The sequence below is a fragment of the Mauremys reevesii genome, linkage group 7 (genome assembly GCF_016161935.1).
Source record: "Mauremys reevesii isolate NIE-2019 linkage group 7, ASM1616193v1, whole genome shotgun sequence".
Taxonomy (NCBI): domain Eukaryota; kingdom Metazoa; phylum Chordata; order Testudines; family Geoemydidae; genus Mauremys; species Mauremys reevesii.
This window is the reverse complement of record NC_052629.1, coordinates 102,908,942-102,936,564: the sequence shown is the minus strand read 5'-3', so window position 1 is coordinate 102,936,564 and position 27,623 is coordinate 102,908,942. Positions and strand designations below refer to the sequence as shown.

Below are 27,623 nucleotides of genomic sequence, written 5' to 3'. Positions count from 1 at the left end.
GCCCTGGTACCCAGCACCGCCAGTGGTCCCGGTACCTCTGACCCAGCCTGTCTATGCCCCTGGTACCCAGCACCGCCAATGGCCCCGGTACCTCTGACCCAGCATTGTCTGTGCCCTGGTACCCAGCACCGCCAATGGTCCCGGTACCTCTGACCTAGCCTGTCTGTGCCCCTGATACTCAGCACAGCCAAAGGGCCTGGTGCTCAGTGCCTTGTGCCCAGCATTATCAGTGCTACTGGCACCCAGCACCGCCAATGGGCCTAGTGCCTTGTACTCAGTGCTGTCCATGCCCCTCATGCCCAGCACTGCCAATGGGTTTCAGGGGCATGCATGCCACCAACAGGGACACCAAGGGGCTCCATAGTGGACATGGGCCTGGGGGATGCACCCAGAGGGACCCCAGGGCACTGGCTCAGAAGGAGATCAGAGTTGAACAAAGTGGATATTCTGCCCCTACAATGCAGCCATCCAGTGCCTGGCTCCTCCCCCACGGCGCGGGGTGTGAAGGGCACTCACTCACTCTTTCCCCCTTCTGGCCTGGCCGCTCGATGATCTCGCCTGGGGCACCCCGTGGCCCCATTGGTCCTGGGGGGCCTGGAAGCCCATTGAGCCCCTAGAAAGAAGAGGAGAGAGAACAGCCATGGAGAAATGACACGGGGTTATTCCATGGGGATGCACCCCCCGTGGTAAGGGCAGGCTCAGGGCCTTGGGAGGCTGTATCGATGCTGGTTCTGGTGGGATCCAACTGACAGTATTAATTTAGGACAAACTGCTTGAAGCAGGGCAGTTACAGCATCTGGGGTTTCTATGCACACCAAGGCAAACCAAATCTTGTCTTAGACACCTTATTTGACCTCCTTTATACCAGATTTGGTGCCACTACAGGACCTCAGTTGCAACAATGATCTATATGGTCCCCGATTATATTAATAACATCACAGAGGCTCCTCTGTGCCCATCACCCTGCAGCGCCTCCTTCTCCTGCTCTCTGCGCCTCTCCAAAGAAGAGGCAGGACGATTAGCTGCCACAAGAAGCTTTCCCAGGGCAGGCCAGTGAGGGCCCCTAAGGAGCTCAGCACAGCAGGAGGCCCAGGGAGGGGTCCCTTGGTCTCCCCCTGCCTGCTTACTGAGTGACACTGGGGATTTGTAATAAGGCCCCCTAAAAGCCCCTGCACTACTCCTCACACGAGCCCTCACTGCACAGAGGCTCTGGGGCTGTGACCCCTCAGCTGAGCTCCCCAGTCCCCAGTCCCAGTCCCAGGCATGCCCTGTGCCTTGGCGAGGCCCTGACACTAACACGGGGTCTGCACTCGACCCACCCTGAGTGCAGAGAGAGCTCAGCACCACAACCCCCACCCCGCAACCCAGGGGCCCACACACAGAGGGGGGGGTGTTACCGGGTCTCCAGGGGGGCCAGGCTGCCCCACACGTCCTTTCTGCCCCTGCACAGAGAGACAAAGACAGGAATGAATGGCTGTTCCTGCTCCCAGGACGCAGGCTGATCAGCAGTCAGAGCTTCTAAATCCATCAGCTAAGCCACTAAACCAAAGCGGCTTCACAGCCCCTGGGAGGGGAGCAGACCCTCCCCGGCCCTGCACCCGGGCACCCCTCCAGCAAATCCCGTAATACTCACAGTCTGGCCGGGCTCCCCCTTCTCACCCTGCAGCAAAACAGCAAAGAGGCCAGTTAGGGGGCAGTGCAGCAACAGGCAGCAGAGCCACCTGTGAGCATCTCCACCTCCTGCACCTAGGCCCAGCCATTCCCCAGGGCAGCTCAGACAGCGATGGGGCTGGCCAGGCTGCACCAGGAGTCAGTGCAGAGCTGGCAGGGAAAAGCCATCACCCAACCCGCCTCTGCCCACCTTCCTGGCCACGGGGCCTCACGCTCTCACCCACCACCGTGGCAGATACACCTGGGAGTGGAGCGCCCTCACCTCCCAAGGGCACCTCGATATCTCCTGACTCCCCACTTTACCAGAGCCTGGAGTCCTCTTGGCCCCGCCTCTCCAGTAAGCTGCCCCAACCCAGCCAGGCCTTACACACAGCCCAGCTCTTCCGCGCTGCCTCCCCTCTCACTGCACTGATCCCCCACAATAACTCCATGCCAGCCCATCCCCCCCAGCTCCAGGAGGGGTCCAGCTATCTGCAGCCCCGGCTTGTGCCGGCTCCCTCGTGGGAGGACGCTGCAGAGGTGCTGACTGGCGTGGGACTCACCTTGGGACACTGAACTGTGCAGGGCTCCAGCTGAGGGGAAAAAGTTCTGCATTAGAGAGAGTGCCCTGGGCAGCCAAGTCAGCTCGACCCCGTGCCAAGCCCCCGGGTCAGGGAGCAGCACCCCCAACCTGCAGGGGGACATTACACACAAGGGCCACAGAGATACTGCATGGGCAGGGGGAGGGGAGAGCTGCCCCCAGCCCCACAGCTTCAGTCACCTGCAGCTCCCTACCCCCCACCCAACAGCAGCTCCAACCTGGCTCTGGGATAGCTCCCGGGCCTGCAGTTGGGGGCAGCCCTGGGGGCAGGGTTGCCAACTGTCTAATCACACAAACCCAAACACCCTTGCCCCGCCCCTTCCCTAAGGCCCCGCCCCTTCTCTGAGGCCATTTCTCACTCATTCCATCCCCCCTCCCTCCATCACTTGCTCTCCCCCACTTTCACTGGGCTGGGGCAGGGGGCTGGGGTGCAGGAGGTGGTGCGGGCTGTGGGCTCGGGAGTGGACTCAGGGCTGGGACAGGGGGTTGCAGTGTGTGTGGGGGGGTGAGGGGTGCAGGCTCAGGGCAGGGGGTTGGGGTGCAGGAGAGGGCTCAGGGCAGGGGGTTGGGGTGCAGGCTACAGCTGGGTGGCGTTTACCTCAGGCAGCTCCCAGTTGGCAGCGCAGTGGGGCTAAGGCAGGTTCTCTGCCTGCCCTGTCCCTGCAGCTCCTGGGGGCGGTGGGCAGGGGGCTCCGCATGCTGCCACTGCCGGCAGGCACCACCCCTGCAGCTCCCATTGGCCACAGTTCCCAGCCAATGAGAGCTGCGGAGTCAATGCTCGGGGCAGGGGACGCACGTGGAGATCCTGCCTTAGCCCTGCTGTGCCACTGGACTTTTAGTGGCCTAAAATCTCCCAGTTTGGCTTCAGTAGCCTCCAGGAGATAGAGACTGATTCTGAGAGACTCTCAGCAAAACCAGGAGGGTTGGCAACCCTACCGGGACAGAAGGCAGCTTCCCCCTGGCAGGCCACTCCCCGCTCTTACCCTGTCCGTGACAGTCACCCTGCAGAGGGTGCTGGCGAGCCTGTCCTCCAGCTCTGACAGGCCGGCCCTCGAATCCTTGGCATAGAAAACATGGTGTGCGTCTTCATTGGTGACAATGCGGCGCAGCTGCTCACGATCTGCCCCGTCCATGCCCACCGCCAGCACCTGGATCCCTGCACAGAGCAGACAGGAGCCTCAGGGGGGCAGCCTGGCACTAACCCCCCTGGACCCACTGCTCAGGGGAGTGAAGCGAAAAGGGTTAGAGGCTCCGGCACTACTGCCCTGAGCAGGGGTTTTGACCAACCCAGCAGTAAAGGGGAGAGGGAGAAGGTGCCCTCACAATCCCCTTCCTTCCTGCTACTCCCCACCTCTCCCCCCCACACCCCTCTCTTCCCACCATTGTCCACTCCTTCCCTACCCTCCTGCCCTCTTCCTCCTTCCTCAGCCCCCCAGCTATTGCCTGATGTGAAAGTGGGAACATTTTGTAATACTTTTATGAGTCTGATTGGTGCCTCGGTTTCCCCTATATGCTGAATTGTTACCTAGTGGGTGGAAAAGGACTGTGCTCTCGGGGCAGGCCTATCTGTCTGGGACTTATGCCCTATATTAATGGAGCATCGGAGAAGACAATGGCAAATCCAATTGCTCAGACATTGGCACTTAGCACCCAGTGACCCAGAGGGAGGCTGAACAGCATTTCCCCAGGGTGAGAACAAAGGACTGGAAAGGGGTGAGGTGGGGGATCAGAGCTAGCTACTGGAAGGAGTCTGGGCTCTCACCTGGAGTCTGATGGAGAAGATCAGACAGAGGGAGGCAGATGTAGCTTGGCTGGGCTCTACTAACCAGAATGGTCTGTGCTTTAACCTTCAGTTCTCTAGACTACCCTAAGGCCTTCCTATGCCCTGCTCCAGTTAGCGAATTAACCCGACTGTGGAAGTGTCACTGCAAACGCACGGCGAGGCGCATTGATCCCCCCCCCAAGTGCGGGCAAGTCTCCCTCGGGGTCTGTCTCAGCTGGACTTGCTGAACAGTGTGAAACAGGAAAGCTGCAGGTACTGAGGACCAGTCAAAGGAGGTGGTGAAGCCGAGCGGCTTACCCTGGAGAAAGCACAAGACCCAGAGGGGGACTGGCATGCTGAAGGGGTTCCAAAGCTGGGGGTGTAGCACCAGTCATGTGGGTCTGTGATACCCATCCCACCCTCTCCGCCTGGCTCAAACGCCACATCCCAGCTCCAGGGATCCGGCTCTCACCTGCTGCCTTGATCTCCCGGGCCGGCCCAATGGCATCGTCACCGGAGGGGCTGTCTGCCAGCACCACCAGCACCCCTGGCACACCAGGCCGGCGCCCTGCACTGGGGCTCAGCATGTAGGTCCTGGCAAAGTTGATGGCAGCTCCTGAAGAGAGAAAGGGTATCACTACAAAGCGGGTTTGATGTCACCCCCATCTCACCCCCAGAGGGCCCCGCCACCTCCGTCCCTTCCCCCATCACCACTCACCCCCACCCCAGGTTAACTCCAGAGCGGGACCTTAGCCAACTGGGAAGGTGTTCCCATGGCCTGGGGGTGCAGAGTCCAACCCACCACTGACAGGATTCTCAGAGTACAGGCCACTTCCCTTCCTGCCCCTCCCCCATACAGTGTTCTGTCCTCATCCCCTGGCACCAAGGCAGCTAAGAAGCACGACATCCAAAGCTGGCATCTCCCCCACCCCACAGCAGGCACTGTGTGGCACCCTGGGGGAGCCCAGGCTGCAGGCACAGTGCCCCTTACCCAGAGCATTGCCGCTGGGCTCCTCGTAGCGCATGGTGCGGATCCGCTCCAGGACAGCGCCCGGGTCACTGGAGCGATTCAGCAGGACCCACGGGACACTGCGGTAGCTGTAGATCACCACGCCCACCTGGGGAAGAAGGCAAGAGGTCAGCCAGGCTACTGAGATCACAGCCATGATGCGGTCCCAGGACGGGGTGGGATAGGGTGACCAGACAACAAATGTGAAAAATCAGGATGGGGGTGGAGGGGTAATAGGAGCCTATATTAGGAAAAGATCCAAAAATCAGGACTGTCCCTATAAAATTGGGACATCTGGTCACCCTAGGGTGGGACCAGCCCTAGGGCAGGGGAAGGGGAGACACAAAATGGCCGAGGCAGCCCTCAGGACAGGTAGAGGAACAAGGGTACGTGTGCAGGGTGCATGTTCCTTCCCCCCCACCCCCCACATCAGTGGGGAGAACCAGAGCCCAGCCCCCAGGCCAGCCCTGCCCCCTAGTACCTGGGTGGCATCGGGGCCCAGCTGGCCCAGCGCGGAGACGGTGTTGGAGAGCAGGGCACGGACGGTCTCGGCGCTGTAGGCACTGTCCCGGGTGCCATGCACTAGGAAGATGATGTCACCGCGAGCGTCCCTGCAAACTGCACAGGAGAAGGTGATGAGGGAGCGCCTGAGGGGTGGTGGGACAGGAAGAAAAGCCCAGCCCAGCTTAGCTCCTGGGGGTGGGCCTGCTCTGGAGGGCCACTCCCCTGTGTGCAGGCCAGGCTCCTGCCCACTGCCCCGCAGTTCAGGATCAGGGGCAGCTGGTGCTGGGGAAGCCTCCATAGCAGAGGTCCCCAACGCGGCGCCCGCAGGGGCATCTAAATGCGCCCGCGTCCTGGCCGGTGGAGGAGCATCCACCGAAATGCCGCCGAATTTCCGCGGCATTTCAGAGGATGCTCCACCACTGCCACAGTCCTTCGTCTGGCACCCGCCAGACGAAAAGGTTGGAGACCACTGCTCCACAGCCATCAGCAGGCAAAGTTCCCCACATGGTGCCCCTCCCAAGCGGTAGCAGAGAGGTCAGGCTCCAGGTGAGGCCTCACTGCTGTGCTGAGCTGCCAGCTGACTAGCGAGAGCCCCTGTCCCAGCAGCAACCAGGCTGAGCCCCAAACCTCTAAGTGCCCCAATGGGGCAAGGCCCCACAGCCCAGTCCCCACCCTTCCCACATCTGAACTGAAGCCAGACTGGCCCTGGGAGCCATCCAGGCTGTCCCTCACCTGTGCGGTCAGTGAGGGTGGACTCCGCGCCCCTGGCGCTCCCGAACAGCGGCCGGATGGTGAAGAGGTATCTGTGCCCCAGCCGCAGCCCTGACACCTGGTGGGAAGTTGCTGACCCGGGCAGTGTACTCTGCGTCTCGCCTCCCTCTAACCCGAACAGAGACAAGGGACCTCAGCACAGACAGGACCCGAGGGAGACGCCCGCTACCCATCTCCTCTCCCCACCGCACCTCTCTGCCCAGCACTGTCTCCCTTTGAAGGGGTATTTGAACTGGGGATGGTCAAGGATCCCACAGCAATGGAAACAGAGACCCTCTTTCCAGAACCCCAGACTGGGCTCAGCTCCACTCCATCCACCCTGCCCCAGAGCGACCCTCCGGCAGGTCCCCAGGCCTGTCTGGAGCAGGCTGCCAGCTTGGGGAGTTGGGCTCCTGCCCATTAACAGGGGGCTGAGCCCCAATCTCACTTCAGTGAGCTAGACCTGAGCCTGGGCCACAGCCTTAGCCAGGACTTCTGCAGAGCTGGCTCTGGGCGAGCGAGGGGGTCCCAGAGCTGGGAGCTAGCTGAGGCCCAGCATGGAAGCGGGGTTCCTATCTCTTCAGGAGGGCCCTTTCTTCAGGCACCCATGGGGCACAGCTCCATGCAGGCTCTAGGGGTCGCTGCTGTAGTTCTGCAGCCCCAGAGGCAGCCCTGCTGGAAAGCTGTTCATTACCTCTGGGCAGCTTCCAGGTGAGGAGGTAGCCGGTGGCTCTGGGAGCCGGAGTCCAGGCCAAGGTCACAGAATTGTCTCGGGTCTCCATCACCCGGAAATTGGTGACTCGGCCCAGAGGTGCTGGAAGGGCAGGAAAGAATAGGGTGTAGAGTGTGCCTCCCACTCCAGCCCAAGGGACTGGTGCCACCCCAACCCCCCACCGACAGGTGGTGAGGGCGCGGGGAGCAAACCCAACCCACCAGGCAAGGGAGGAGGGGTCGGGGAATCACAGTTCTGCATTTCACCACAGGGTGGCCCCCTGGCTCCAGACCCGGCTCAGCCAGACAGGGTGTCTAGGGGGCAGAATTGGGCTCCCCTTAAGAGAGCCGGCTTCAAAGCCTGCTAGGTTAGCTCAGACTCCAGAGAGGGCAAAGACTGTCCCATCCCGCTCCCCAATGACATGCCAGCAAACAGCCATGGTCAGAGGCTCCCTTCCAGGTCCTCAGACCCTGGGCTGGGAAGGACAGAGCCGGCCTGTGGGAGGGTTACCCGTACCAGTGTTGGCAGTGATGCCCACAGTCTCACTCTCCTGGCTGCCCACCAGGCTGGTGATCCGGATCTCATAGCGCTCTCCCGCCTCCAGGCCTTCGATGTCGTAGGAGTTGACGTTGGGGGCGAGCAGCTGGCTCCTCTCCGGCCCCCCTGCATCAGGGGAGAGACGGGGTTAAACAGGGCAGGGCGTGCCAGGAGAGAGGTGGGGGAGGAGGGGAAGGAGCTCACCATCTGCTGGCCTCCAGCTCAGGCGGTACCCGGTGCTGCCCAGCGCCAAGCTCCAGGTGAGGCGAATGCGCTGGTCCGAGGAGTCAATCACCCGCAGGTTCCCCACAGGCTGGGGGGCCACCTCTGCCGCTGGGGGGCAGCAACACAGAGGGATGGGGTCAGGGGAGTAGAGGCCTTGCTGCAGCTGCCAGCCTGGGTGCGCAGAGAGGCTCCCCACTGGGACCTGGGCGCCCTGGCCCACATGGGCAGGCTGGGGAGCACTGGGCTGGGTTCCTCAGCTTCCTGTCAGGGTTCGGAGAGGTCCTGGTGGGGCCGGAGCTGTGCCACGAGGCCTGGGAAGAGCTCTCTGGGCTGCGTGGGTGACTCACTGGGGCAGACTTGCTGCTAATTCCCTGGCACAGGCATCACCACCTCCAGCTCCCACACAGGCACTGCTCACCAGCTCAGGCCACAGATCTTAGAGCAAGGAGCAGATGGGAGTTCCAGTTCCTGCCCACACCCACTGGGAGGGCACCGCCCAGGCTGAGGGCACCCTGGACAATGGCAGTCACCAACTCCACCCACAGCCCAGTCTAGGCCCAGCAGGGATCCAGGCCTCCCACGGCCTGGCATCAGCACCTACGTGTGGTGACGATGATGGAGACAGGGTCACCCTCGCGGTTGCCAATCAGTGCTGTGACCTTCACGGTGTAGCTGACCCCACCCTCCAGGTTGAGAATGTCAAAGGAGCTGGTGTCACCAGAAACCACCTCGCTCGACTCGGAGCCCCCTGCAAAGGAACAGAGGGTTAACATGGCACCCGGAAGGGGCAGAGCTGGCAGGGATGCCAGCCTCATTCCCAGTGCCCGGAGTGTGGGGGGGGACGTAGAGCCAGGCGCTCCACTAGCTGGTGATGGCGAGTGATCCCGTCTCATCACGGGAGGGAGAGATTCATCTCATGATGCTCCCATCTCCAGTCAGATAATGGCAGAGAGGAGACTCCAGGGCTGGAGGCAAAGGCCCTCTGTCCTTCGAGCGCAAGAGTCGTGGAGTGATGGGGTCTGCAGGTCAGGGCAACCACGGGACTCCCGGAGCTCCCGGCACAACCAGGACAGAGTTGGGCAGAGGTTTGGGGATGTGGGCACCACAGACAGTGGGTTGACCTGGCTGGGTACTTTACCGTCTCGCCGGCTCCACACCACCTTGTAGGCTGTCGCCCCAGGCACTCCAACCCAGGTGACTCGGACAACGTTGCTCCTGGACGAGAGGACCTTGAGGCTGGAGACCGTCCCCACCTGCTCCGGAGCTGTGACAGAGGGCAGACAGGACGCCTGGGTTACTAAGAGATCAGTATCGCACAGAGTCACAAGGGGCAGGGAGGAGCTGCACCCTGGGGTCAGGCGAGGCCTCACCTGTTCTAGCCGCGATGGTGACGGGGCTGCCTTCCCTGCTGCCAACCAGGGCCGAGACCCCAATAACATAGACGGCCCCGGCCTGCAGCTCCTCGATGCTGAAGGAGGTCCTGTCGGCAGGCAGGACCCGGGAGATCTCCTGACCTGGGGGAGAGAAGCACAAGCTGCAGGGGTTGGATTTCATAGGCAGGGCAGATCTGGGAAGGCGGAGGTGGGCTAGGCTGCTGCGGGAGGGACACCCCAGGACAAGATGCTGCAACAACCAGGGAGGACCATGGCCAGAATGTCATGGCTGCACCCCATCCAGCAGGGAGGCAATGGCAACAGCAGCTGCCATTTGGATGTGACCCACCAATCTGGGAACAGCAGGGGCCAGGATTCCAGTCTGTGCTCTCCCCAGGGAGCAGCGGGCCGGGGTCTCCTCAAACAATGAATGATGGGTTAGCCAAGCACAGGCCATTGAGCATGGAATGGCCAAACGAAGCCCCACCCTGCCTGCAGCTGGCACTGGTCTGCAAACCTCCGGCAGCAGGAGCTGCTCTGTGAGGCTGCAGCTTATTCCCAGCTAGGGCACAGCCAGCCCAGCTGGCCGTAGAATAGGTTGGGGCAGCAACGTACCCCCGGCCAAAGGCACTGCAAGCTCTGGGCTGCCAGTGAGCAAAGGGGATCCTGTCACTGGCTCTAAGCAAGAAGCCAGGCACAGACACCAGTCCCCTGCAGTAACCACTAGACCATGCTGCAGTTGGGTGCCTCCTAGCAGAGGTAGATGGGTAACAGGGGCATCCCCCAAGGCAAGGAGCCAGTCTGGATAGTCTCACCTCAATGGCCCACCTGAGCACACACGCATTCAGTACACCTACCATCACTCGCCCGCCATGTCAGCTTGTAGCCAGTCGCCCCAGGAAGCCCACTCCATGCGACCCTCAGCTGGTTGGGTCTGATCTCAGCCACCCGCAGGTTGGTGACGCTGCCCACAGACTGGCGATCTGCAGGGCCGGAGACAGCGTCAGCCCGGACCCCAGAGACTCGTCTGTCATGCCCGGTCCCCGCAATCAGCCCAGCCACAGGGCAGGAACAGACGCTGGTGCTAACCAAGGGCTGCATACCCACAGCCTTCCCTGGGAGAGCCGGACGCCCTGCAGTGGTGACACCCAGCCCCGCAGGCTTGCTGGGAGAGCTGGACCGTTCAGCCCGAGTGCTGAGCCAGCTTGCTGCCCCCCCAGGGTTACCCGTGCCCCTGCGCAGGTCCCCACGCAGACGTACCCAGCTGGACAGTGATAGTGGCAGGGTCACTTTCCTGGCTGCCCATCAGGGTTGTCACCTGCACCAGGTATGTGACTCCTTCCTTCAAATCCTGCAGCTCAAAGAAATTCCGGTTGCCGGGGATGCGCCTGGTCTCCTCTGAGCCATCTGCAACAAGGGAGAGCACAGGGGAGTCGGCCTCTGTGCCCCAGCAGGGAGCATGGCTCCCACAGCACGGCTACTGCAGCGTGGGGCGTCTGGGGGAAGGGCTCTCAGACACTTCGACGCTCCCAGGGGAGAAGGCCCTAATGTACTGGTGCATGCCAGGCTCGCCCAGCACAAAAGCCCCTGTCACAGCCACCCGCAGCCATGTCCTGCTCCCCCCGTAACTCCCAACCCCACCGCCCTGCCCAGTCACCACTGCCTACAGGCCCTGCCCTGCCTCCCACAGGCCCTTGCCCCTCCGCCCTGCCCAGTCACAGCTGCCTACAGGCCCTGCCCTGCCTCCCACAGGCCCTTGCCCCTCCGCCCTGTTCAGTCACAGCTGCGCACGAGCCCCACCCTGCACCGCCCCACAGGACCCAGCCCCTCCATCCCACTGCCCCCCATGGGACCCAGCCCCCATCCCCACCACAAGATCCGAGCCCTCCACCCTGTTCCCCCCACAGGACCCAGGCCCTCTGCCCTGCCCCATCACAGCCTCCCATTCTGCCGACCTTTTATCCATGTTCCACTGACATCCCTCCAGGTGCCTCAGCAGACACCCCTGCACGGCAGAGCTCTGCCAGGCAGAGAAGTGGGTACCAACAGGCACGGCCCCCATACCACAGCCTATCCAATGCCCATGCCCACACTCTGCAGGCCAGTTCTTACCCTGCCTGTTGGTGATCACCAGCTTGTACTCAGTGGCCCTGGGTATGGCACTCCACAGAAGTCGCACATGGCCCACACCCACAGGCACCACTTGCAGGTTGGACACGCTGCTCACTGACGGCTCTGCCATAGAAACACAAGGGAACCCCCCAGTCAGACAGAGCGAGCCCAAGGGGGCGCAGGCATGATTGCCCCAGAGGAAAGGTGCAGCGACTAGGCCCCTGGAGTGGGGTTAATACCGGACATAGCACGCGTGGCTCGTAGAGTGGGGCTGGGTGCAGCGTGCAGGGCTCATGAGCACCCCTGGGTGTCTGTTCTAGAGAGACACTGCCAGCTGTGCTGAATGCCAGCTGAGCCTGCTGCTGGGGGAGGGAAAGGAGCTAGGACTGACCTCTGTGTGAACTGACAAGAACCCATCTCCCACCCATGCCCCAGTCAGAGCTCCCGGGGTTGCTGGGAAGAAATCCCATTTGACTGTGCCTGGGACCAGCTCCACGAGAGGAGAACACTCAGTTCAGCCTATCCTCCCTGGGGTTGACGCAGGCCGATCTCAGCTCCCACCCACCCACCGGGGCTAGCTGCCACTCACCAATGCGGACACTGATGGGGACAGCACTGCCCTCACGCCTCCCAATCAGGGCTGACACACGCACTACATAGGTGGTCTCCTCTCTCAGGTCCTCGAGCTCCAGCGTGGTCTGGGTGCCTGGGATCAGCCTGGTCCTGTCACTGCCATCTGCAGGGATGAGAGGAATGAGGAGGCTCAGGGCTCCCTCCAGCTCTGATGTCACAGAGGGACTCTGACATAGCTGATGTGACATCCCTGCTACCCTCAGACCCAGGTACAAAGCACTGCACCCCCACCCACAGGCCAAGCCACGCTGACCCCCAGCTGCCTCCTTGGCCTTTGGGCACAGATCTCTTGGCTGGGGAGCTGACTGGGCTGGAGAGCGGAGGGGGAGCAGGTACCACTCCTTCCCCACCACATGCACATGTCTGGTCTGATGGGCAGAGTGAGTGCACTTCCCTCACAGCCCACTTGCATGGCCTGGGGCGGGGGGGCCTAGAAGCACACATGCTATTCCATATCACCCAGCAGAGGGCAGCCACACTAGCTGGTGCCCAGCAGCCAATGGTGCTCTGGAGGAATTCCAGGCCTGGGGTGGCTAGAGCACCTGGAGCTGGTGGACTGGGAACCCCCCACTACTGAACATGAGTTTGTGAACACGTGCTCCCTGTTCGTGGCATCAGCTCTGTGTCACACAATTCAGCTGTGGCCTGACAAGTGCGAGGCAAACCTTCAGAATGTGTCCCCAGTGTAACAGACACAGCAATGCCTGCCTGAGTCTGCCAGCAACCTGAAACAATATCTCAGAGGTGGGAACTGCTCTAGTCACATGGGCATGAGATGTTGACTCTGGAACCTAATGATCACAGTGTAAATGCTAACTCTTAACTATTTCAGTGCTGCCCATTTTGGCAAGTGTCCAGCTAACAGGCTTATGCCACTAATCCAAGCTGCCTCCTGCAATTCCCCAAAGGCCCCAGCTGGCCCCTACCCAGCTTCCCCATCACAGCTTCAACACCAGGCTGTGCAGCACACAGAAAGCGACAGTGCAGAGTGCGCTGCAGTGAATATCCAAATCACAGCACAAAGGAGAAAGCGGGGCAGCCGGGGGGCACTGCAGTGTGGGCTTTAGTCACTCACAGACTTAATGCCATCAAAACCTGCAGTCTCATATTTAGCATCTACCTCAGAATCTCAGCCAGCTGCTCCCAAGCACTCAGCACAGGGCTAGTGCCAGCCAACTAAACAGTGAACAAGCCCCCACCCGTCCTCTCAGCAGGCTCGGGAGATGGAGGACTGAAGGGCTGCTTCGCAGAAGCACTGATGTGGGGTGGATCTCTAACTGTGTGTTGGCGGGGGTCATTCCCAGGACTGCAGTTAGCCTCCATTGGGTATCTAGACACCATGGTGAGTTCTCCAGGGTTTTGGCCTGTCCCAGTCCCCCCCACCGCCCTCCACCCACTGGGCCTCAGATGCATCAGGGGGCAGGTGGCACTCCAGAGAGTCAGCTCTGGGTGGGTCTGGAGCTCCAGCCTGCAGCCACAACTCTCCTGCGGCCCCCAAGCACTGGCTCCCCGCTGGAGACTCACCCTGGGAGTTGCGCAGCACAATCTTGTACTCGGTGGCACCCGGGACCCCAGTCCAGGCCAGCCGGATCCTCTTCCCCATGGTATCAACGACCCGCAGGTCAGAAATGCTGCCCACAGGGGGCTCCACTCCTGCAAGACAAGATAGTGCTTGGGCCATGGCTCGGAGCTGGGCAGGCAGAGCCTGGGACACCATGCAAACTGGAAGGAGGGGGCGGGGCACCACAGACCTATGGCACAGTCAGAACAGGCCTGGCAGGGCCAGGAGATCCTGCCCTCACCCAGTCCATGGGGTTCCTGGCACCCCCACTGCTGCATGGACAGAGGCTCCAGTGCAGGGGAAAGGGCAGGTTTGATCACTGTTTGCCCAGCACCCAAGTTGCTTCCTTTGAAAACCTACAGTCAAGGAGCTCCAGGGAAGGGGGCGGGTCTGTCAGCCCCACGCAGTCTGGGCCTGGCAGGGGGCCCAGCATTCAGCAATGACCCCACCCATGCTGCCAGGCCAGAGCCTAGCGGGGTGAGCCGGGAGCAGAGCAGGAGCCCTGTGCTGGGGATGTCACTCACTTGGAGGGCCACCCACCCCAAAAAAGGCTGGGAGGATGTCACAGAGCCACTTGCATTGTGCACTGGGCATCTCCAGGCTCTGGGATCCCTCTCCTCTGCCCACTCCACCCATGTGGGCCCCAAGGGCTTTCACTCACCTGTCTGGGAGATGGTTACGGGTGTGGCCACCTCCCTCCCATCGTACAGTGTGTAGAGGGTGATGCGATATTCCGTGGCTGGCTGCAGGCCAGTGAGCTGGTAGCTGTTGATGTTGGTGGGCAAGGACACAGTCTGTGGGGGCTCAGCACCTGTGAACCAGAATGGGGTGGGGAGGGACGAGGCAGTCACTTGCTGCTTCTCAGCCCTGAATCTCAGCACCTCCCCTCCCCTTAGTCCTCCCAGAGACCCCTGCACTGGCAGCTGGATCCCCCTGAACCGCTTGGCCGGTCTGAGAGACAGACCTGCAGCCCAGCTGAGCCTGAGGAGATCTATCACCCTACCCCCACCCAGACACGGCATTTCAGCCTCTCCAGTAGCCTTCCCCGCCCCCTGCCCGGGGGACCTGGCCAGCCTACCTGTTGCTCTTCTCCACTCCAGCCGGTAGCCACGGGCATCGCGGATGACATTCCAAGCCACTTGGATGGATGTCGGGCCCAGAATGACAGTCCTCAGGGACTGGACTGTGCCCGTTTCTAGAGGAAGGACAGACAGACGGCCAGGTTGAGCTCAGCAGCATGAAGGCTCTCGACAGAGCCTGGAGCCCACCGAAGGGAAACACTCAGGCTTCCAAATCCATCTCCCAAGCTGAGCCGATAGCTGGGCTCCCGCCAGAGTAGCGCTCTGGGAAGTGAGGTGGTGGGCCTCAGTCCAGTGCCCACCACCACAGCTGTCGCTAATTACCCCCCAGCTGGGCTGCATACCCTCCCCCAATGGAGGGTCCTCCCCTGGCAGCTCGTCGGGGAAGCCAGCTCTGGCACTGCCTCGGCGGGGCCTGCTCTGGGTAGGGATTCAGTCTGTGGGGCTGGCAAGCCGGGGGCTGCACTGGCGAGAGAGCCACTATGCCAAGAGAAGGGAGGAACAGCAGGGCTGGGGAGTCGGCCACCCCACTCCCTCCCGCCGGCCGCACCGGGGCTGACATCGGCACACGCATGCTGGTGTCCTGTCGGGGTGGGGAGTGGTGACCCTTTGCCCTGGGCTAGCCACCTCCTGCTCTCCCTCCCTCCCCTCATGCTGTGATCTCCCCACTCCTAACATCTCTGCCCCTGGGGTTCTCCACCTCTCTGGGCCTTTCATGAGCTTGAATCAAACAAAAATGGCCTGTATCCAATATCAGTAGTACCCTGGAAAGACCTGGAAAGGCCCAGGAGCCCCAGCAGGGCTCCCGTGAGCCCCCTACAGAGGGCTCCTTCTTCCTCCTGCCTACACCATGGTGGGGCACCAGACAGAGCAGCCCCGGGCCAGGCCTGGAACAACTGACGCTCCCATCCAGAAAAAAGACATGGCAAAATTAACTCCCCATCTCCCTCTGCTTTAGAACGTGTTCAGAAATGTCTGTGCCATGGGGGCACCCCCAGGGCTGAGCCCCCTGCTTACAATAGGGGCCTCCCTCCCCAGGGACCTGTGAGAAAGGAAAGGCTACTGTGCCCTGGCCTGGAGAATGGCATTAACCCCCTGGAGATCCAGCCAAGGGCACCAGGGATGGTACTACTGGGGGCAACCAGCAGGGGTACTATCAGGACTGTTTCTGCAGGAGTAGCCCCAGCCTCCTCCCCACTCGACTGTAGGTGCCACCTCATCCCGCTTCCTGAACATTACAAAGCGCTCTCTCAGCCAGGATCCCTTCAGTACCATATCAAAAAAAAAAACCAACCAGATCAGGATGCAGAGCTGCTGTGGCCCCTGTACATCGCTCTCCCATGAGAGGGATACCAGCCAAGCCTGGGGCCATGTGCATTGCTAGTACTTTGTGCTGCCCCAGCTGCTTGTCCTATCGGCCCTCTGGACATACTCAGAGCGTAAGCTCTTGCGGGCTTGACCTCTCTCTTCATTACATGTGCATGGGTGGTCATCTGTGACACAAGAATCTCTTCTTGCCAACTGGCGAGGAGCACAGAGGAGGTGCACAGGGCTGATTGGGATCTCCTGGATCTGGTACATATGTTCTAGTTCATCAAAGAGTGCCGTGCAAGGTCACAAACAAAAGCCGGTGTCACACTCATCATCAGTATCGGGAAACGCATGTACAGAGGTTTCGTAAGGAGTTATGTACATACACTGAAAATTATGTTTTCTAGGTCAAGCAAAGGTGAAAAACAGGTTTTCTGCCAGTCAAGAAATGTTTCTCTATCTGGCTGCTTACATGGAAATAAAGTATTGTCTGCTTCACAATGGGTCTCCTCTCAGCAGGCTGAATTGAGTGCTAACAAAGTTTTGGAAAAAGTAATAGGAAGAAGCAAACAGTGGGCAGGGAGAACAATACTTGAAGTGCACATCAAAGATTTGCTCGAATATATTTGGGGGCAGAGAAGACACCTTGGCATCCTTCACCTAAGAAGCAAACGGACTATGAGATTACTTCATGAAAGAGGGGTCTCCACCAGGCTTGGCTGAAAACACTGGTAGGCACGTTGGGCGAGATCTGCTTCTTCAGACAGGAGGAGAAGTTGTTAATGAAGTTATCTAGAGAGCTGGTGATGATTTTGTTTTGTATGTAACCATTTATTTCCGATACCTTTACTCACTATCACAGGAATCTCTGTTCTTTAATGATAAACCTATTCTAGTTTTCACTATCAATATAGCTCAGCGCTGTGTGTTAAGCAGAGTACTGGTCCTGAGCTCAATCTGACAAGCTGGTGCATACGGTTCCTTTGGGAATGGCAGGCCTGGTCATTCTAAGAGTGGCTGGTGGATCAGGGGCTGGATGTTGCAATGCATGCTCTGAGGACTCAGGGATTGGCATGCACCAATTGCTACCTGTTCAGAGAGCAAGGCCTGTGGGGATCTGGAAGGCAGTGCTTGGGCTGCCAGGGGCTGCTGGGAGCTGATCCACGGCACGCACAGACGTGACCTCCTCACGCTAAGGACAGGTGGTGGTGGGGTGCCTCGCTCCTAGGGAGTGTCACAATCTATACCAGGCTTGGCACAATGGAGCCCTGACTGGGGCCTCTGGGTGCTACCATAGTACAAATACTACAATTATCCCAAAGAGAGACCAGCTTGGCACAGACCCTGCCTCGCACCCCTCAGCAGTGGAAAGCCTCTCCCATGGCCATGCACACACCTGTTCTTCTCCTAATGGAGGCTGGAGGCCCCTCCACTTGCCCGTAGAGTGAAGTGACCGTCAGCAGGTAATCTGTGTCTGGCTGCAGCCCTGTCAGCAGGTAGGAATTCTTGCTGGCATCCACATCAAATTTCCGAATGTCCTGGCCTGAGATAATCCAGAGCAAAAAGGCTTAAGGCACAATTCCAGGCCGTCTGTTCAAATGAGAGCCCCATGCAACCCCAGGGTCTCCACATCAGACCAGACCAACAGTCCTTCCAGTCTGCTGTCCCACCTCCTGATTGCACAGGGCCAGAGCCACGCTGCTAATCCAGTATCCCCGCCTCCACGACACAGTAGATCAAGTCTAGTCTGGCATCCCCCCATACACCAGGCCACACCCCAGGCCCATCTCATCAGGATTTGGATTCTGGGCTGTCAAAGGCCAGCAAACATCCTGACACCACTCCCACACCCAGCCACACATGGCTTTGTCAGTAAAAACTCTTCATGTTAACAGAGATGCTGGGGGATGATCGAACAAGAAAGCTCTCCCCACCCCATCTCAGACACAGGTGACTAACATACAGGGCCTGATCCTACCCATCCTCCACAAGCAGAACTCCCAGAGTTCTGTGCCCAGAGGTGTGCAGGCCTGGGTCCTGCACCTGTGACCCAGATGTGTGGGCCTTTCTGGAGGGATTCAGCAATGGGCTCTGTACAGACAACGTGGCTAACCCGGCAAACCCCAAAGCGCTTGGAGAGGTCATTTCCAGGAACTCACAGACACCTTTCAGTCTGGTGTGACTGGGCCTGATTCTCCATGTGTCTCAGGGGCGGAAGGAGAAATCCCCAGTACCCCCAGAGCAGGGCCTTGCCTAGTCTTCCAGAGAACAGACAGAGAGCCTGGCGCATGGCCCCTCCCCACCCAGTCCCAGGCTGTTACGCCCCTGGGACTGGCAAAAGGCCCAGCAGGAGAGCAGGTATGGATCTGAATTGCCTTCAGTGTCATAAATTCATTGCCCCGGCCCCTTTTGCTCATTCCATCCCTCCCCGCACAATTTTCTTCCTCTCACCCCCAACTGCTCAAACAGCTCTGCCACCTGCCCTCCTCTTCTCCCCTGTACGTGCTTGTCTGCCACTTCGTTCCCTTCTGTCTTGGGCATCCTGCCCAGCCCCTTGGTCCCCTTCTCCCCTCAGCATGTTGCCTCACTCGCCTGTCCTCCAGCCACTCTGGAAGCTCCAGTCTCTCCACACTTCAGCAGCAGGTGCTCCAGAGAACACAGTTTGGGACCCTCTGCCCCATAATGCACCTGACTACAGAAGAGTCCTGTACCATGGGAGGGGTGCATCTGCTCTGCTGGAAGGCATGCCAGCCCCCCACCCCCACCCCCACCCACCCACTCCTTAGAGCTTGCACCACAGCTTAGCATGATGGGGCCCCCACCATTCAGCCAGGAGATCTGGGGACCTGTGTCCATTGTTCAGTCTACAGCACCCTGCCACTGGTTTTTGGAAAGGGGAGAGAGCTCTAGTGCGTCAGGCAGACCTACCTGAGGGGAGCCCCCAGGAGACCCGGTATCCAGTAGCTCCACTCACACTCCGCCAGGTCACCAGCATGCTCTGCTGGGAGATGTTCTGAACTGACAGCTGCTGCACCCCTTCCAAACGCACTGGAGGGAGAGGGAATCAAACAAAAAACACAACCATGGCACAAATGTGAGACCCAGAAGGAGCAGCCTTCACACAACCCACAAGGCAGCCAAAGGATACTACAGAGTCCAGCCCAGTCCAGCCGCCCTACTGCATTGCCAGCTCACATAAGAGACACTAGAACAATAACCTTAACTCTGCCCCTAAATAAGCACAGTTCCTTCACCAGTAATCTCAAAATATAAATACACCACAAAACTCTTCAGAAAAATATACCCAAGAGTGATGGACATGCACTTCATGGACATGCACAAGTCAGCTTCAAATGCAAGTCCACACACATGCATTATTTTAAAAGTTGATTGTGTCACATAAACCAGATATCCAATACTAGTCTCAAAATATGTCAGAGATACTTTAGCAAAAGATAGATAGATAGATACTCCATTTAAAAATCTCTGGGTCAAAGTGAAGGTTGTTATGCTGCATCTGAGATATGCACTTTTTGTACTTGACATGAGTTAGACATGGCTGAAAAAACATGAGCTAACAATTTCACATTTGAGAGTGGTGTTCATTTCACAGGGTTCAGAGTGGGCCCATTTTCCAGTTTGCCTGACACTTTTCACGCAGCTAGATTGACATTTTTAATCAAAAGCATTTTAGAAATGTTTTGCCTTTTGAAAACCATGTTTCCTTCCTGGAAACCAGGATTTTGGCAAAGAGAAAATGTTGATGCTGATTTTGAGAACTATGTTGATAGAGTTTTTATAAAAATATGGCGAAAAGTCCTATGAAAAACAAATACTTCAATAATCTGACAATTATTTTGCAAAAAAAAGTGTTTTTTTTTTTAAAAAAGAAAAAAAAAAGGTCATTTTGGGCAGGAAGAAAACCCACTCAGATGCCTTCCGTGCAGCCCCAGGCTCTGGCTGTCTGAGCAGATGGTACTTACGGGTTCGGCCGGTTAGCTGGGACGGTGCTGCCGTCTGCCGCTGGGAGATAGGCTGAAGCGTGACCACGTAATCAGTGTTGGGGCGCAGGTTGCTGAGTGTAACGGACACGGCATTGGCTCCCAGGCTCATCTCCTCCGCTTGAGCCTCACCTGTGATGGGCACAGACAGCAACACATGAGTGGAGCCCAGCACCTGGGGAAGGGCAGGGGGGAGACACAGGACTATCCATTGGAAGGCAGGGGGCTCTGCCGCTACAGGACACCACCCCTGGCCTTGGGCAGGCTGCAGAAGGCAGCATGAGCAGACACGCTATGTGCGCTCAGTACGTTCATTCCCAGCAGCAGGGCTCAGCCAGTGCAAGAAGCTAAACAAAGATCAGGGGCTTAAGCCAACCAGGCAGGGCTGGGAAAAGGGTGCAGGCAAGTCCTGGCACCCCCTTGCAGATGCCATGAAAGGAGGGGAAGATGGCAAGGAAAGCTCCACACTCAGTTCTAAGCTGGCCCCCTCAGCCGGGCACTGGGTCTGGGCAGGGCACACGGGTGGTTCTGATGAGCTCAGCGGTGTTTTTGTGCCTTCAGGGCCAGCATTCTCTGCTGGGGAGATGCACTGCCATGGCAGCCGGGCGTGGCAGCATGCAGGGCGAGGCACACTAGGAGTGCTGCCAGGGCCACATGCACTGGGATGGCTGCAGGCTAGGGAGGGGCAGCTCCAGGTGCAGCTTCCTACAGAAAACAGCACGGGCAGGGGGGAGGGGCCTTGAAACCAGCTACACCCCTGCCGGAACCCCAGCATGGACAGAGAGTCTCTGTGTACACACACACACATACACACTGCACCGCTATGTACATACTCCACACATACACCCCCCAGCACATGTCCTGACCTCCTCCCGTACACACAGACCAGTCCTGTACACCCACACAACTGACCCCAAGACACACACCCAACCCCCTTCCAAACCACCCCCCACACATACACGTTGGATATACAGAAGCACCTCGGCCCACACATTCCCCCACAACACGTACAGCTGCAGCAAGAGGAGAGCTGGGGCAGGAACCTGCTCTCACCTACGGGGTGCCTGGGCTTCACTCTGGCACATGAACGCCACACACCGTATCACAGAGATCCTGGTGGCACCGCCCACCCTCTTCGGGCACAGTGGCTTCCCTGCCCTGACCCCAGCACAGCACAGCCTCCCCCAAGGGAACAAGAGGCCATTCAACTGGCTCTGTGTCTGCCTGCCTAGGAGGGAGTCCACACGTCTGTCTGCTTCTGAGGGTTTGTAGCTAATAAAACTGCTGGACAGACCAGGGAGGGGAAGTCATGCAGCCAAAGAACGAAGGGAGCAGAGATCCATGCTAGCTGCTTCTCCTCCAACCCTCCCACCCAGCTGAGTCCTAGGGCAGTGGAGAAAGGCCTGCCCAGGCTTGGATTCCCCTGCCCTCCTGGAATGGATCCAGGCACCACACCCTACACATGAGGGACGAGGGTCTGTAGCCAGGCTGGCTGGCAGTTCTCCTGTGGAAGAGAACACAGCCCAGGGGGACGTTCCCAGACTGCAGAGCCACAGGAGAGGTGGGGCCTCCCCAGCCCAATCGCCTGCACTCCGCCCTCACCTCGGGCCACGTAGGCGATCCGGTAGCCCTGCAAGTTCTCCAGAGCAGCTCCCCAGGCCAGTCTGAGGAAGGACGGCCCAGCCTCCACCACTCGGAAATTCGACACTCCAGACAGGGCCCCTGAAAGAGAATGGGGGCAAGGCCATCACCCTCACACACTCCTGCCCCAGAGAGCACCCAGCCCTGGTGTCTTGGTGCCAGGAGGAAAGCAAGCTGCCCTGGGGCGATGCGGGAGGTGGCAGGAGTGGTCATTAGCCAATCTGGGGCCAAGACCCAGCATGTGGCGGAGCAGCCCTAAGCCCGTCACGTGTCCTGGGGATTCTAAACATTGACTCAAAGACTCCCCATATACTGTTCATCTCTCCCCTGCCAAGCCCACCAATGCCCCAGAGCTAACACTATTGTGGGACCCACCAAAAACCATCAGCACGAGAGCCCAGTGCCTGGCTCGGCAGCGGCACTCACACCCTATCGATCCCAGCACGGTCATCCAGCCACAGAATCCAAGATGGCGGCAATGATGGAGTGAGCACATGGTGGGGCCACAGGGAGTCTCCCATTCCCATGGGAAGCCTGCCACAGTCACAGGCCTGAGGAGTCCCACTCACCCCAAACTGAGCCGGAAGCGGGTCCAGCAGCCCTGTCCCATCCTTGGGTGGGCTCACAGCCAGCCCATTTGCTAGCCACTGCCCTACCCCATCCTCAGACAATGGTGCATGGACATGGTAGCCAAGCTTTCTAGCCCCAGGCTGGATTCCAAGCTCGCCAGGTTCTTCCATCAGGAATCCCCCTGGCTCAGAGGTCACCGGGGAGCCTGGGAGTGCAAGCTGGCTCCTGCGTCTGGGCAGGCGGACAGGGCATGGGGGCAGTGGCAAATGCGCTGCATGGATGGGGAGCTGGGCACATTGCTCACCAGTGCGTCCTTTGCCAGAGACTGACTCGCCGATGCTGTTGGCATACTGGGCGATGACGGTGACCAGATAATCCGTCCCTCCTCTCAGCTGGCTCAGCACGGTGCTCGTCTCCCCGGGGCTCAGGCTGACCTGTTCAAAGGCACCCAAAGCCATTCCCCTCTTCAGCCAGAGAGATCGAACATCCTGCCTGCTTGCCAGCCTCCTCCTGCTGTCCAGATGGCAGGGCCCACTGAGCCAGGCCCCATGGAGCGGGTGGGCTCCAGATGGGATTTTGCAACATTCACTTCCCTAAGGGGTTTGGTGCTGGAGCAGGGATCAGAGCTGCCGCCACGGGAAGCCAACAGGCTCCATTCACCCACAGGGCAGGCTGCATGTACACCCGTCCCAGTGTGCCTCAGCCAGAGAAGCCTCCCTTTCCCAGCAAGGAGGGCAGCTCAGTCCCACTGGCCTCTCTCCTGAGCCTGCCCAGCAGGCGGATCTCCAGACTGTAGCTGGAAAGGGAAGCTCTCACCTCTTGCATTTCTGCTGTCACTTGCTGCCCCAAGCCCGTGAGCGGCACGTACTGGACTTTGTAGCCTGTGACCGGGCCGCCCGCCACAGTCCAGCGGATCCTCAGCATGTCAACCATCTGCTCCACAAAGACCAGGTTGGATGGGCCACTGTACACCCGCGGACCTTAGGGGAAGGGAAGCAGCAGTCAGGCTCCCTGCTGCCACCACCCCTTCCCCAGGGTTGACACGTACAGAGCCGCGGCGCGTACTCTAACTCCCAGCTGCCCAACACAGGGAGCCCGCTCGGGGACGGATGGCCTCTGCCACACCGAAGAATGTTATCAGAAGAGAATCATGAAAACGTTCTCACTCAAACTTCCTGGGTGGAGGGGAATCAGCTGGGCAGGGCAGCACCTGTGGGGCCAAAGCGAAGCGACGCAGTCAGCATCCCATCACCACAAAACAGTGCCTCAGTGTGACACTGGCACTGAGCCCTAGACACCGAGGTGTACTTCCAGGATGGGGCTCATCTCCAGGAACACAGGGAAAGGTGGAATCTAAACCTTCCACTGCAGCACCAGAAACAGCTACAGCAGCCAGTGCCTGAGGCTCAGAAAGAGAAGTATCTTGCCAGGCAGAGCCAAGTGTAGACAGGGCCCAAACTGTCCCAGTGGGGAGATTGCTAAAATCCCTCGGCTGTAATTGTCTCATGGGTTAGACAGGCACTGAAAACCAGAGAGATGTGATCAAACACAGCATTCCAAAGCACGTCCGGGGCTGAGCCATCGCAGCGGGAGGCCGAGAGCGCTAGCTGCAACATGCCCCTTACCCGTCTGCAGGACCCCTCCGGTGCTGGCACACACCCTCTGAGACACCAGCGGCAGCAGGGTGCCCAGGATCTTAAAGTCATTGACATAGAAGAAGTAGTCCTCTGTGGGAGTGGAGGCCACACGCATGAGCTCCGCGCGGTCTGCGTTCTTGATCCCTGTAGGGGGTGGAGAGCCGGTGAGTGGGCACTGAGGTCTCTCTCCTGAGAATAATCCCCAGCTATGCCCTGAGCCATGTCCCCCTCCACCCACCGGCTGGCACAGTGGTACCCCCCATTCTCACTTGCCCTAGTCGGCTGCTACAGCGTCAGACTTTCATGGCTAGCTGCAGCACATTATAGGTGTGCTGGGTTCCCAGGGCCCTTGGCCCGTCCCCTCGGCCTCTCCCACCACCCCTTGCTGGCCACTGCAAGATGTTACAGGGCACTGCAAGTCAGAGCTCCCTAGCTTCACACCCCTGTACCATCCACTTCCCCCCACTCATGCTAGAGGATCAGGTTCATTCCAAGCCCGGCCAGGTGCTTCCAGTCTCATCCAGCAGCTGCACTGGCCAAGATCAGAGGATGGATGCCCGGCTCTGCCTTCCTCCTAGAGCTCCCCTGGACCAAAGGGACACCGTGGTCAGCGGTGGGAGTCCTGAGCAGCCTGGTGAAGTCACTTACCCTGGAGTCACTTACCCACAGAAAAGACCTTAGTGCCCTGAGCCTTCAGCTTCACGGAGGGCTGCTCAGTGTCATCTTGAGACTTGCCATCTGTGATGAGGATGCAGACCTGCCAGGAAGGGGCAACGGCATGTCAGGAGGGGGCTGGCCAACTCCACATCAGCCACCAGACTCAACACGAGCCGGGGGGCCCACCTCAGGCGGGAGGGGCCCCAAGACTAGTGCCCCCAGCTGGCTCAGCCAAAGCATAGCAGATGTGAGACAGGGACCCCCAGATGCTGAGTTTGAAGGGGCCCACGGTGGGAAGAAGGAGCAGAAGTCAGACAGTCCCACTGGGCTGGGGCATGTTGCCTCCCCACGGTCTCCCCTGTTATGGAGAAAGAGTTGGAACTGGACAGATGTTACACAGGGGTTCGAAGGAAAGGGGATGTAGCAACCCACCCGCTCCTGCCAAGCACCCAGCTCTGCTCCCCCTCCAGCATGGAGGGATCCGAGTGACCGGCCTAGCCATCAGCACGCTCTGGCCCCTTTGGAGGAGAGCTGACGGTGTTTTGCTCACATTCCCTGGCCATGGCATAAGCAGGGTCCCTCTCGAGGTACCTTTGGGACCCCGGCCCGGATCTGAGTGGGCCCAAAGAAGTTGTCAGCGATGTACCGGAGGCCGGCGCCTGTACGTGTGTTCCCGCCCTTGTAGCTCAGCTGCTGGATGGCCCTCTTCACCTCCGTCCCGTTGGGATGCCGGGAGAACGTGAACTCGAGCCTGGGGACAAACGCAATCCCAGCGGGATGGGGGGAAACCACAACATAGCCAGCTCCCAGGCTGAGTAGGATTCCTACACAGTAACCACATGGCCCACATGCTTCCTTAGGGGAAGCTACCAGGGCACCCACAGGGTTTCTATAGGGCATGGGTCATTTCCCATGGATCCCTAGGGTGCAGCTCCACAGAAGCGACGCAATGACACTACAGAGGTGGTCAGTGGGTTCTCTGTAATGGGGCTCCATAGAAAGTGTGCTAGGGGGTGCAGGGGCAATAGAGGTAATTAGATATTTTATTCTCACCCTACTCCTGCCCAGCCTGGGACAATTAAGGAGATGCACTGGCTACCACGGGGCACTGAGAACAGCAGCCATGAGCAGAAGCTGGGGCTCCTCTGTCAGTAGCAGGTGTCAGGCACCCGCAGCACTCCCTCCCCAGCAGATAGCTCTGGGGCCACTCCGAGCACCCCGATCTCCCTTGGCGACTGGAACCCTGAGAGCCACCCCCAGGAACACAGAGGTGCCCCCACTGGGGACAGGGCTGCAGGAGCCTCCTGCACCCCATGTGTCTGGCTGGGGGGACAGGACCATCAGGACTCACCTGGGGTCGTCGCTGTACTGCACTGCCCCGAATCGCACCGCGCTCTCACCGACCACATGGACAAAGGGCCTGACCAGGTCCTCCATGAAGGCTCGGATCATGCGGAAGTTGGCCCTCCCGATGCTGGAGGATCCATCCACCAGGAACACGATGTCTGCCGCATAGACATTGATGCACGTCCCTGCAAAGCAACCATCAGCAGCTCAGGGCTGACTCCCTTTGCTCCAGCACGCGAGAGTCAGAGGGAACGGTCCTAGCCCTGCCATGGAGGCTCCCTCCGCTGGCTTAGCCCTTCCAGCCTCATACCTCAGGAGCCGGCGCTCCTCCCACAGAGAGCTCCAAGACAGCCTGAGTCCGTGAGTCAGGGCAAGGAAGCGAGGACCTCAGAGCCACATTCTCCAGCAAGGAGACCAGTTCAGTGCCAGAGACCATGACAGCCTGTCCCTCTAATACAAGGAGTTCCAGGGCTGAGCGGATGTGGAGCAGACAGGGCCATCCAGGCAGGGGCGGGGATATCCCATGAATATGCAGGGGATGAGCACTGCCAGCAGCTAGTGCTTGTGGGCTGACAGCTCCCCCAGGACCCATTGACCAGGAGCCCCCTTAGCAGAGAACACAATGGATTTTCTCAGACTAGTACCACATTCCTCCCTGCCAACCACAGGCCTTGCAAAGGGGCCAGGGACTCACCAGCAAGGCAGCAGCTGCCCCTCCCCTGGGAATCACTCCAGCCCCTCACACATTCCTTCAGGGATAAGTCCCTGCCAAGAGGTGGCTGGGGCTCCAGGTCCTACTTAGGCTGAGAGAGGCAGTTCCATCATCCAGGCCCATGGATCCTTCCTCCTCCTCCCCTCATGCCGCAAGCACAGGTGCTGGAACTAGGGGTGCTGCCGCACCCCCTGGCTTAGAGTGGTTTCCATTCTATCCAGGGTTTACAGTTTGGTTCAATGGCTCTCAGCACCCCCACTGTACAAATTGTTCCAGCGTCCCCGGCCACAAGCCTCCTCTGAGTCTCAGCACAGGGCAACTCCCAACCTACCCCAGGATAAAATCCCTGGGCTCCTTCTTGCCCCAGCCCAGGGGAGGGGGCAATCATCAAGCTGGTGGGGGAAGGGAGAGACAGCAACTCCCAGGCTGAGCCTTAGGGAAGCTCAGTCTACACCCTAGAGCAGAACAAGCCTGCAGGGAGCCCTCTGGCCCATCTCAGGAGCACAGGGGCAGCAGCACGTCAGCAAGGGAGATGCCGCACTCCCCGCACTCGCAGTCCTGAGGGTTACCAACTGTCTAATAATCACACAAACCCAAACACCCCTGTCCTGCCCCTGCCCCACCCCTTCCCCAAGGCCCCAGTGATGACCCGTCCCTTCTTTGAGGCCCTGCCCCCACTCACTCCACACACACCCCGTCGCTCGCTCTCCCCCACCATCACCGGGCTGTGGCAGGGGGTTGGCGTGCAGGAGGGGGTGCAGGTTCTGGGCTGGGGGGTTGGTCCGAGGGATTTGGCGTGTGGGAGGGGGCTCCAGGCTGAGCCTAGGGCAGAGGGTTGAGGGCTCTTGGAGGGAGTTTGGGTGCGGGAGAGGGTCCATGGGCAGGGGGTTGGGATGCATGCAGGAGGGGGTGCGGGGTGCAGGCTCCGTCCGGGCGGTGCTTACCTTGGGCGGCTCCCGGGAAGTGGACAGCATGTCCAGCTCCTAGCTCAGGGGCGGCCCGGCGACTCCATGCGCTGCCCCGTCCCAAGCACTGTGCTTGGGACGGGGGCAGCATGCAGAGACCCCCTGGACGCCCCGTGCCTACGAGCTGGACACGCCATTCACTCCGAGAGCCGCGCAGAGCCATGGCAGGCAGGGAGCCTGCCTTAGCCCCGCTGTGCCGCCAGACTTTTGGCAGCCTAAAATCTCCTGGATTGGCTTCAATAGCCTCTGAGAGATCGAGGGTTGGCAACCCTAG

At 59.6% G+C, this 27,623-nt stretch overlaps 1 protein-coding gene across 2 annotated transcripts in view; it reads right to left on the bottom strand.

The window, feature by feature from the left end:
• The window catches only part of COL7A1 (collagen type VII alpha 1 chain), a 111,970-nt gene that overhangs the window by 71,855 nt on the left and 12,492 nt on the right, over positions 1–27,623 (bottom strand). For both annotated transcript variants that reach the window (XM_039547904.1, XM_039547905.1), the window contains 32 exons: positions 25,677–25,857; positions 24,917–25,076; positions 24,332–24,425; positions 23,657–23,812; positions 22,848–23,011; positions 22,336–22,465; positions 21,423–21,542; positions 19,803–19,952; positions 18,748–18,867; positions 17,216–17,362; positions 14,508–14,624; positions 14,091–14,240; positions 13,393–13,521; positions 11,825–11,971; positions 11,236–11,358; positions 10,384–10,530; positions 9,981–10,106; positions 9,121–9,264; positions 8,889–9,014; positions 8,352–8,498; positions 7,730–7,858; positions 7,505–7,651; positions 6,971–7,090; positions 6,259–6,405; positions 5,504–5,640; positions 5,005–5,131; positions 4,486–4,629; positions 3,235–3,407; positions 2,214–2,243; positions 1,634–1,660; positions 1,398–1,442; positions 521–613 (listed from right to left, as the gene is read on the bottom strand). In XM_039547904.1, the coding sequence (XP_039403838.1) occupies positions 521–613; positions 1,398–1,442; positions 1,634–1,660; positions 2,214–2,243; positions 3,235–3,407; positions 4,486–4,629; positions 5,005–5,131; positions 5,504–5,640; positions 6,259–6,405; positions 6,971–7,090; positions 7,505–7,651; positions 7,730–7,858; positions 8,352–8,498; positions 8,889–9,014; positions 9,121–9,264; positions 9,981–10,106; positions 10,384–10,530; positions 11,236–11,358; positions 11,825–11,971; positions 13,393–13,521; positions 14,091–14,240; positions 14,508–14,624; positions 17,216–17,362; positions 18,748–18,867; positions 19,803–19,952; positions 21,423–21,542; positions 22,336–22,465; positions 22,848–23,011; positions 23,657–23,812; positions 24,332–24,425; positions 24,917–25,076; positions 25,677–25,857 (4,097 nt within the window). The remainder of the gene's footprint in view (positions 1–520; positions 614–1,397; positions 1,443–1,633; positions 1,661–2,213; positions 2,244–3,234; positions 3,408–4,485; positions 4,630–5,004; positions 5,132–5,503; positions 5,641–6,258; positions 6,406–6,970; positions 7,091–7,504; positions 7,652–7,729; positions 7,859–8,351; positions 8,499–8,888; positions 9,015–9,120; positions 9,265–9,980; positions 10,107–10,383; positions 10,531–11,235; positions 11,359–11,824; positions 11,972–13,392; positions 13,522–14,090; positions 14,241–14,507; positions 14,625–17,215; positions 17,363–18,747; positions 18,868–19,802; positions 19,953–21,422; positions 21,543–22,335; positions 22,466–22,847; positions 23,012–23,656; positions 23,813–24,331; positions 24,426–24,916; positions 25,077–25,676; positions 25,858–27,623) is intronic.